The sequence below is a fragment of the Phyllobates terribilis genome, unplaced genomic scaffold, assembly GCF_046119375.1.
Source record: "Phyllobates terribilis strain yellow unplaced genomic scaffold, ASM4611937v1 Scaffold_3620__1_contigs__length_73867, whole genome shotgun sequence".
Classification (NCBI taxonomy): domain Eukaryota; kingdom Metazoa; phylum Chordata; class Amphibia; order Anura; family Dendrobatidae; genus Phyllobates; species Phyllobates terribilis.
Window position 1 is genome coordinate 47,090 of NW_027366373.1, and position 11,610 is coordinate 58,699.

An 11,610-nucleotide genomic window follows, 5' to 3' on the forward strand; every position below is an offset into this window, starting at 1 on the left:
AGCAGAATAAATGGTAAAATTCAATGTCATTGCTCGCCCGTATAAATGGGCGGGCCAAACTTATTGGATAAGATGCATAAAATTTCATAATCATACGTCTATTCTACGTGCGGATTGAGCAGATGAACGAGCCGACCCACATTTGTTCATATCTATATGTACATCCGATATGAGGTTGAGAATTATTATCACATTCTTGTACAACTCGGTATTGTCACATGAATCATGACAAGTGTTGAAATAGTTTTATTATTTACAATTTTCCAGGTCGACTTCTCACCATAATATAGTGCTCATTCTTGTTTTGACACTATTCACGATCGAAGTTTATTTTCCCGATTCTTGCTAATGTATAAGAAAAAACATAGTCATGTGTGGTCTTGTTTGATTCATCTTGATAAGTATTATAATAATATAATTTTTTTTATAATTTATACTAATGCATGATGATAGATATTAATGATACAAAAATGTATAGGTAAATGTGTAAAAGTAAATGAAAACTATATTATGGGACAAGGGACTAGATCTTGGTGAAAAGAGATTAGTAGTAGTATGATATTAGGATAAGTTTATATTTACACAAAGTGTAAGAAATATTTTTTACACAACTTACCACTTGACAACGATTTCACAAAAGATGAATGGGTCCAAATCTGGTGATAATAATCACTAAATAATAAAAAATAATGAATCTGAGGCGTTGATTTGTGTTTGATCCAACGGCAGGGGACGCGCACATGTCCACGCTGGCAATCCCGGCTACAGTCCACGCTCTATGTGTTCAAAATATGTTCATCAGTTCTGATCTATATGTTAACTATTATTGAGATGAATGTTCATCAAACATTTAGGGTTAATGTTCATTAGTGTTGAGCTATATGTTCATCAATTTAATACTAAATGTTCAACAATGTACTGAAAGATGTTCACCAACAAAATCAGGAGGAAGAAAAGACCCGGCTACATTCCACGCTCTATGTGTTCATCAAGTATTTCAAAATATGTTCATCAGTTGTGAGCTATATGTTCACTATTATTGAGATGAATGTTCATCAAACATTTTAGAGTTAATGTTCATCAGTGTTGAGCTATATGTTCATCAATTTAATACTAAATGTTCAACAATGTACTGAAAGACGTTTACCAACAAAATCAGGAGGAAGAAAAAGAGCGGAACGGAAAAGGGGAAAAAATGCTCCACCCACGCGTGCAGTACTAACTGTTAGATTGTGGACAACTGGCAATAAATTAACGGCTGAGATTCATTATTTTTTTATCACTTTATGGATGTATTATTACCCGATACTTTTCCAAGATGAATAATGATGATAAGATTCTAAAAGTGACTTTATCAAAGCATACTTCATTTGTCATTTTTTTATTGGTTCGTGTTATGAAATATTTAATTTTTAAGATATGATATAATTAACAATTCAGCGAGAACCAAATTATTAACAAATTATTATTGTGCTAATTACATTTTTATCTATCTAGCAACATCCATTCTGAGTATATTAATATAATTTCAGTTTTTCATATTGTATTTTATATAAATTCTAAAAAATATTTTAATTATGGTGATTATATTATTATAAAATATATATTCCCATAAAATATAGATGATGTCACATCTATTTATAGCTTAACACTTAACATAACATAAATGTAATAACTTGTAATATAAAAAATAACCTAAAGTCCTCTTATAACTAATTTTCATCCACTAAAAAAATGAGCTTTTCAAAAGGACTTAGGCTGAGTTTGACAGAGATTTTTATCTTAAATTAGCTTCATTTATTCTTTAAGCTATAAATTTAATGTTAAAAAAATAATATTAAAATAGCTTAGAAAAACATTAATTTGTTAATGTGATCCCCCGACTTTAAAGCTTAAGGTAGCTTGATAAAATAATTTATCCATGTCTACCCCTCAACTAATAATATCACCTTGCAAAAGTTAACCCGACCCTTTGGATCGATCAGAACCCGATTGGTAAGGACCCGACACAATTCGACCCAAAAAAAATACTTAACCCACCCGAGACCCGATCAACCCGAAAATCAGTGGGTAGAACCCGAGCCAACTTGAACCCGGTCTGAAAAAATAATTTAATGAAAATAGTTACACATAATAAGTTGAATAATATAATAAAAATATTATATAATAATATTGATTTATTACTAAATTTTTATTTAATTCCTATAAAAATTATTAAAAACAACATTTTTGACCCGCTCAGCCAAGCATACCCGGCCTGACCCGAAACCCCGCATAACCTGAACCAGATCGACCCGAAAGTTTACCAACCCGTTCAACCCGAATCCGATTTGAACCCAAATCCACTCTACCAGAACCAGAACCTGACCCGATCGACTCATTTGCCAAGTCTAAAAGTAAACAAGTTTTAATTTTGAAGAAAACGTAAATGAGATTATCAATAAATCTTTTCTTCTGAATATCATTTCTTTCAAATATAATATTATTTTAATAGTAAAAAAATATAAAACTGATTCGACACCTAAAATATTCGACAATGGGAAAGAAATTAGATTTTCAAAACATATTTTAAATCCATTTTAATTAATAACCTAAATCCAAAATCAATAACACCTAATCATACCATCTCAATTATTCATACTTTCGTATCTACTTTTCACGAACTCACCAAACTTTCTCCTATGTATATTACTCTTCAATGATGTCTTTTAGTTGATGCCCAGGGAAGAAGGGGTTGGATCGAAATTGATTCTTGATAGGTTCATATTAGACTTTGTAAAAGTCAACTCGACCTGTTGGTCGACTGAACCCGATTGGTAAGGACCCAACCCTAAAAGATGCTTAACCTGATCGACCCGAAAAGCAGTAGATCGAACCCCACCCGAAAAATTTATTTAACAAAAAAAATTATACATAATAAGTTAAACAATATAATAATAATACAAAGTTTACAAAATATTATATTATAATATTAGTTTAGTATTAATTTTATGGGTAGATACAAATGCAAGTAGAACTATAATATTCTTTAGTACTTTTAAGTAGTTAGAATATTAATTAAATGACTTTTTTATAAATTAAATAATTTACACATGAATTAATAAAAGAAAGTCATTTAACATGCGTATTTATTTCTTCGTAATTACATTTATAAATATCCTTTTAAATCCTCCCATTTTTATCACTTTTCATAGAATTGCGTACAATTTTTTGTAAACCTTTAACCGTGTATAAACAAACAAAGAAAAGTCTTTTCTCGGAATCTTACGCGTCCTACATCAGAAAAATTATAATCCTTCTCTTTGATGTCGTAAGTCGTAACACATAAGGAAATCTACTTCTTGATCTGATTGATTTATTAATTCATCATCATCTGTAAAGTTCCTTTTAGGCCGGGAAATTTCTCCATTCCTGATCCAGCAACGCCCAAATTTGCTCTTGCTATTAATATCTTGTGCTGATAATCTGTAACCTATCGTCTTCGCAATTTTCAGCTGGAGGTAAACAATATCTCCTTGTCTTCAGTATCTAGTTTACGCTCTGTTTGCTGGATCGAGTTCCGTTTCATCTTGATCCCAGTATAATCAAAAGAGAATCCCTAATTTGGGACTCGAAGCAGCCGCCGCTTCCACCTTAATTTTGATGCTATAGTGCTGCTGCAGCTTCTGTTATCGTTGTTGTTGTAATCAAATTATACAGATGGATAGATACAATCCTGCTTCACATTACCCCTACAACTCAGGTTACGGAGGAACATATCCACCTCCACCACCACCACCAAACAACCCATACCCGCATGACCCGTACGCTCCTCAACACTACCCCAACAACAACCCATACGGCCCTCCAAACCCTGCCTACCCGCCTCCATACCCCCAAGCCGCCGTTCAACCTTACCTTACAACCCCTACCCGCCACCCCCTTCTCCATACCCTCATTATCCAGATACTGGTCACTTCTATCCACCATCATCACAAACCAATACTTACCCTCCTCTACCTCCACCTACTACCTTCTCAACCAGCCATGGCAATGACACTTCTTCACATCATTCTGGCTATCCTCCATTACACCAACTTGTTGCTGATATGACCTTATCTGATAACCCAGCCTCTCCTTCAGCGCCTCCTGCTCCTCCAGCTCATCACCTGTATTCATCTTCTTCAGCCAAGTATGATCTTCACGCAGATAACTACTCGTATCCCTCTACTCCTAGTAGTTTCGATGGGTCTTACTCAAACAGGTTTAATCCACAAGCTGTTAGCTTAACACACTCAGCTTCTCTAGATGTTTCATGGCACAGTTCACAAAATGGCTCCCAATATAGTAGTCATAGCCAAAGCCTACAGCTTGTCCCATATTCACCTTCCAAAGGATCTCTAAAGGTTTTGCTTCTACACGGCAATTTGGATATATGGATCTACGACGCAAAATGCCTTCCAAACATGGACATGTTTCACAGAACTTTAGGAGACATGTTAAACGTGGGTAACAAACTCGACGGTAAAATTACCAGTAATCCATATGTGTCAATATCAATAATAGATGCTGTTATTGGTAGGACATTCGTGATCAGCAATGAAGAAAACCCTGTATGGACCCAACATTTTAACGTTCCTGTTGCACACAGCGCTGCTGAAGTTCACTTCACAGTAAAAGATAGTGATGTTGTTGGTACACAGGTGATAGGCACAGTAAGTATTCCAGTAGAACAGATAATTTCTGGGACGATAGTCAAGGGTACTTACCCTATCCTGAACAGCACTGGAAGACCTTGTAAGCAAGGGGCTGTTTTGAGTCTCTCAATTCAGTACATACCCATTGAAAATCTGAGTCTATACTGTCATGGAGTGGGTCCCGGTCCTGATTATCAAGGTGTACCTGGTACATATTTTCCTCTGAGAAGAGGAGGAACGGTTACACTATATCAAGATGCGCATGTACCTGATGGACTGTTACCGTGTCCATGGCTTGATACAGGGTGCAGTATGTACATGGAAAGTGTTGGCAGGACATTTTTGATGCAATAAAAAATGCTCGGAGACTGATTTATATTACTGGCTGGTCAATTTGGCATGAAGTCAAATTGGTCCGCCATGCCGGTCCTGCTTTTGAGTACTCATTGGGAGAGCTTCTTAGATCCAAGTCACAAGAAGGTGTTAGGGTTCTTTTGCTTTTATGGGATGATCCTACTTCTAGAAGCATTCTAGGATATAAACTGTAAGTCTGATCTGTCAGGAAGTACTTCAAATTCTGTCAATTCACTAAAGATTGTCATTTAGGTGTTTAGATTACGATTTTTTTACACTTCCTATGTAAATTATGGCTGTTGACTGGTTAAAATGAGGCGAGTTATAAATTTTAGAAAAAAAAAGAATATAGGGAATTACTTGATTTTTTAGTTCTTGTGCAAGGTCTAAAATGACTATCTTTATGAACAGAGGTGGTATGATATAATTTTGTTCTAGAATTTATGTGTATACTGTCATATTGACTGCTTGAGATGCAAATCAAACTGAATTAAATGATGATTTGTAGGAATGAAGTGACTATACCTGTCAGAACTTGTTGAATCATCACACTTATTAAAGCTATCGAAATGATGTTGTAATCAGGAGAGTGATTAAGTTTAATTGTTGATTACTTTGTTTTCATGTGGTGGTGATGCAGGATGGTCTAATGGCAACTCATGATGAGGACACTCGCGCTTTTTCAAGTACTCATCAGTCAAGTACTACTTTGTCCCCGTGTTGCAGGAAAACGACACAGCTGGATCAAACAAGGGTAATTTATATGGAAAAAGAACTTTTCATTTGGCATGATTGTAAATTGTAATAACACTGCCGCCAGTTGGTTAGTGATTGACAAAAATGTTGATTCTGACTTGAAACAGGTAGGAAGGTCTTATAAAACTATGTGTTGAAAAATGTAAATAATCATTTATTCCAATTAATCTCTGTAACGGTGCTCGATTACACTAGGCCAGACAGTAGTTCTGCTTTATAAAAGGAGTTTTCTTATGAACACATGTTACTTTTGCTAGAGGAATTCTTACATAAATTATGCTCTGCTGCTGATTCAGTTTTTATTTCCTTTCAGGAAGTTGAAACAATATATACCCATCATCAAAAGACGGTCATTGTAGATGCTGATGCAGGATATAATGTCCGGAAAATCGTAGCATTTGTTGGTGGTCTTGATCTATGTGATGGGAGATATGATACTCCTGAACATTCTTTGTTCAGGACTCTAAATACACTACACAAAGATGACTATCACAATCCCTCTTCACGGTAATCTCTTTCATTTTTATTTATTTATATGTATAAATATAATAATTTATTTATTATCGTTGCTTAAATGAGAATTAAGGGCTCGTTTGGTACTGATATCAAAGATATGAGATTATCGGGTATAAGTATCAGTATGGATATAAAGATATGGATACAAGAACAACACTCTTAACGCACAAAAACATATCATTTTGATATCATATTGATATCCATATATTCACATACCAAAAACCAGATATTAGTTGGATATCAATATCTGGATACCAAACAAGGATATAGGTATGGACCTGATATCTCATACCCATACGTGATATCCAGACATCAATACCAAATGCCCCCTAAAGAGATTATATTGTTAGGACTCTGATCGCCTCCACTTCTTCAACAAACAACTTTATTATATCTTTGGTTGGTTTGTTCAACTTTTTTGCTCGGCGAACAGGGAAGAACAGATGGTTGTCCAAGAGAACCGTGGCACGATTTGCATTGCAAAATTGATGGACCAGCAGCGTATGATGTTTTGACTAACTTTGAGGAAAGGTGGATGAAGGCTGCTAAACCGCGTGGGATCAAAAAATTAAAAACTTCATATGATGATGCATTACTAAGGATTGATAGAATGGATGATATTGTTGGAATATCTGATGTTCCTTCCCTTAATGAGGATAATCCAGAGGCTTGGCATGTACAGGTGAATTAATGTACTATGTTTCAAAATAATATTAATAATTTCGGTTCGTCTATTATCTGGTTGCCTTTTTTTATCTTAGATTTTCCGCTCCATGACTCCAACTCGGTCAAGGATTTTGGGAAGAATCCAGAGGATGCTAGAAGAAAGGTGCACTTGTTAATTATTTTTGTCGTTCATAGTGAATATATTTTTCGTTTTCATACTTCTCGGGTAAATTCGTCTAGGCTCGTTGAACTATTTTGCTATTAATTTGACGTGCTGTGTAACTTTGATCTCTTGATAACAGTTATCATGGTATTTGTGTGAACCTCTTGAGCTGTTTTGCAAATCAAAATCTGATGTAGACCTGGATTCAAGTGCTCTTGCTTGAATGAATTTAGTCAATTCATTTCTGTTATGATTTTATTAGAAAAGAGGGCTTTGGGGGGATACGTATGTTCAGTGAATTTTGTAGGTTTTTGCAGAAGATTAGGGAGGGATATTCAAATTGACCATGATTCTATCTTCGCTTTCCTTGTTAAATTTTTTATATGAGCTTTTGACATTACTCTTATTATAATCACTTGAATTTGGCAGAATTCTTGTTTGTGGGAAGAATGTATTCATAGACATGAGTATTCATTCGGCTTATGTGCACGCCATTCGGTCTGCTCAGCATTATATTTATATTGAGAATCAGTACTTTATTGGATCATCGTACAACTGGAATCAACACAAGGATCTAGGTGAGGATTTCAGATGCAAACCTTTTTTTATCACTGTACTCAAACATAATAAAATATTTTAAGGCATGTAATGTAATACATTCAGAAATCTTTGCTGATAGAGAATAATTATTACAATAGTCATTGGTAGAGAAGCATCTTTACTATTTTCTCATTTAGGAATAGTTTATACTTATCTTATATTTTAGCAGTAAATTTCTTTGTTTATTATAAAAATATCTTTCCTTTTAGGATTATTGATATCTTTGTTAGATAAAAAATATACAAAAATGGTTGTGATTTTGAATACAGGGGCTAACAATCTAATACCTATGGAAATCGCTCTTAAAATTGCAAACAAAATTAGAGCTCGTGAGAGATTTGCTGTGTATATTGTCATTCCTATGTGGCCAGAGGGTGTTCCAACAGGCGCAGCTACTCAAAGGATTCTCTATTGGCAGGTAAAAACCGTTATTTTCATTCCTTCAAACTAACCGTTGCTATGGTTGTACTAATGTAACACACCAAATGCCGTTGCAGAACAAGACTATGCAAATGATGTATGAGACGATATACAAGGCTTTGGTAGAAGTAGGGCTTGAGGATACTTATTCCCCACAGGATTACTTGAACTTTTTCTGCCTTGGAAATAGAGAAGTATCTGATGGAAATCAATCTTTGCCCAGTGGGAGTCCGCACGCGCCAAACACTCCCCAGGTATTCATCAAATTTACAAAAAAAACTCTTTATATTCATCGAATTTTAGTATGGTCGTGGTTTGCAGGCACTATGTGAGAGGAGCAGAAGGTTTATGATCTATGTCCATTCAAAAGGTATGATAGTTGATGATGAGTATTTGATATTGGGCTCTGCAAACATCAACCAGCGTTCAATGGAGGGAGCACGAGATACTGAGATTGCCATGGGAGGATATCAACCGAAATATACCTGGGCTAAGAAATCAGCTCAACCACATGGCCAGGTAAAAAGTTTCTCTAGATTTTCCAGCTTTCTGAATACACTAACTGGGCTAAGAAGTTATTCAAATATGTAAGTTGTATCTATAAATTATGTTATATATTATTTGTGTCAATTAGATATGGCACGCGATTTATCCAATATTTATATATTTAAAATAGAATAATTTTATAGATATATTACAGTTATTAAATATACATAAATAAGTAATATTAATAAATATATATCATATTGATTCACACTATAAGCCGTGGCGTAGGGAGACATAGGGCAACTGGGGTGAGTATTTTTGTTTCAAAATTATATAGTTAAAAAAACAAATTTGGTAAAGAAAATAGAAAAAATGGAACCCGTGACTGATCATAAATTATTGCACTAATTAGTCTATTTTTTTCCCGGCTAGCCCAGAAATTTTCTTAATTTACGAATATTTTAGCCCCTTGTGCCTAATAAATCCTGGCTACACCCTTAGATAATAAATAGTGATTGTGTTTATACAATACTTCTCTTGTAATTGTGATTCATTGTATGTTTTATTTTAGTTTTTTTCTTTTTTTCTTTATAAGATGTCTTCATAATCGACTACAAAATGTAACGTTGGATTTTTAAAAATGCACGATTTCCCTTGTATAAAACAGAAGATTTTGTTTCCAGTTCAGAATCAAAAAATGGTATTCTCGGAATCATACAAAAACAAAGCTATATATATTTTAAAATAAAAAATTTAATTCAAAATTCTACCCCCTCCATAAGTTCGTCCCATTTGTTCCCGTCATATTCGTGGATGTATGTTTGTGTTGTTAATATCTCGAGTTACATGTCAACTAAAATCATAAAATTTGATATTCTTAAAGTAGTCATTGAGACCACGAATCAAACATGAACACGCATGAATATGTTTTTTTATATATGGAGAAGAACTTAGAGGGACGGAGGGAGTAGTTTTTTTGAGACGTGTCATAGTTTTTGTGAGGATTAATAAGAGAGAATATTTCATTCTGGTTTTGTAATCATTTCATGGGTCTTGCTATTTTGACTTGGTTGTACACAGATATATGGATACAGGATGTCTCTTTGGGCAGAACACCTAGGAGGGCTTGAAGAGACATATAATAGGCCGGAGACCCTCGAGTGTGTTAGAAGAGTAAGAAGTCAGGCTGAGATGAACTGGCAACAGTTTGCATCCGAGCACGTATCCGAAATGAGAGGTCATTTGCTGAAATACCCGGTTCAGGTCGATCAGAGGGGAAAGGTGAAACCCCTTGAAGGAAATGAACTATTCCCTGACCTCAAGGGGAATATATGCGGTTCCTTCATTGCCATCCAAGAAAACCTTACCATCTAGAAGTTTTGATATCATAAGTGGAAATAATGTACATATTCTTTCTTGCTTTTGTGTGTAATTAAGCTGTGTTGAGGTTTGAGATTTAGTGAGATACATGTCAATTATTATTTCAACAGCAGAGAAACTGTAAATGGTTTGGGATGAGTATTGGTTTTCGTACAAGGAGTTATGTCCATTATGAAGGATTAGGCAAGGTTGATTCTACATTTGTTTGATAGTCTCTCCATCCCATATTAAAGATCCTGGGATTACCGAGATAAAATAAGGAAAGGAGAAAGAGAAAGTGGAGAGGGAGGGAAAAATGTAAGGGAGGGAAAAATGTAAATTTTAATGATTAGAGGTGAGAGATCGAGAGAAGAATGTGATGAGATTGATTTGATTAAGAGAGAATGTGTAAAAGTAGTTTGTGAGGTGTAAAAGTGTATTGGTAATAGATAAATTGGATATAAAAAAATACTAAAAAAGGAAAGTTGGATCTATATTTTGGGACGATTGATTTGGAATACGAGATCTATATAATGGGATAATGGAATATTATTTTATGATATTCGAAAATCGTGTGATAAACGGAGTTGACATCGATCACAAGGAACTTGAAAGGGAAAAAAAGAACACAAAAGCGAGGATGCCACTGGAAAAAGGATCATTGAGGAGGTTGGTGGCCGAGGCCCGATCTTTGGACTGGTAATGATGGCACAAAATTCGGAGTTGTTGAGGTTGTTCATGGCATCTGGCCTATAGCGTTGCCCAAATGCGAAAACATGTGAGAGTATTTAAGGAAGCACATACACGTCTCAATTGAGGTGCTCAAGAGGTGGTGTAAGTAGATTCTGATGGGGCTCAAGTACTTGCACATCCACATGGATCTTAGTTTTAGCAATGTCTTTGTCAATTTGAGTTTACATAAAGATAAGGATAAGGATAAGGATAAGGATAAGGATAAGGAGTATTCATATATAAGGTTAAAGTAAACCTCTCATATCCTTTGGGAAATAGAAACTCTAGGAAGGTTGGTCTTTCAGTGAAAGGAAATAAACCCAATCATATACTAAAATCTAAATATGAAATATTATAAAATGTCTATAAATAATAATGAAACAAATAGTTAGTACAATAAATCATAAATAATGATAACTTTGTAATAGGAATCACTATACTAGTGTGAAGTGTTTGTGGTATGATTTGAAGGAATATGTATGGTCTAAGTTACATCATTCTCTCCCACTTGATGTGAAGCGTCCATACTTCACCTTGTCAATGAAAGGCCGTGAAGGTAACACCGGAATTATAACAAAACGTCGTCGATCTAGGATCGTCAAGATTGTCAGTTGAAGGTGAAAGAGAAGGCAAATCAACGGAAGTAGAAGAAGAGTATGTAGGCGATAAGACCACTGTTTTAGAAGTTGATGTACCTATGTCGCTCGGCATCCCTCCATTACGCCATCCGGGTCCCACGATTTGAATATGAATATGGAAATCGCAAGTGAGGCATAGACATATCATCTTATCGGGTTTACATCTCTATATAAGGAGCCATAGGATTGAGAATTACTTGTATCTCACATTCAGTAATAAGAAATTCAAAAGGGTGATTTTCTC

The 11,610-nt window shown here is 34.8% G+C and overlaps 1 protein-coding gene across 1 annotated transcript; it reads left to right on the forward strand.

The window, feature by feature from the left end:
• Window positions 1-3,699: 3,699 nt before the first annotated feature.
• Window positions 3,700-10,011, forward strand: LOC141248303 (uncharacterized). The gene is given in 13 exon segments (XM_073669339.1): window positions 3,700-3,803; window positions 3,881-4,980; window positions 4,983-5,224; window positions 5,671-5,726; window positions 5,728-5,782; window positions 6,097-6,293; window positions 6,741-6,994; window positions 7,064-7,139; window positions 7,561-7,709; window positions 8,001-8,149; window positions 8,229-8,405; window positions 8,473-8,670; window positions 9,718-10,011. Coding segments are annotated over 13 exon segments (3,051 nt in total).
• The last annotated feature ends 1,599 nt before the right edge of the window (window positions 10,012-11,610 follow it).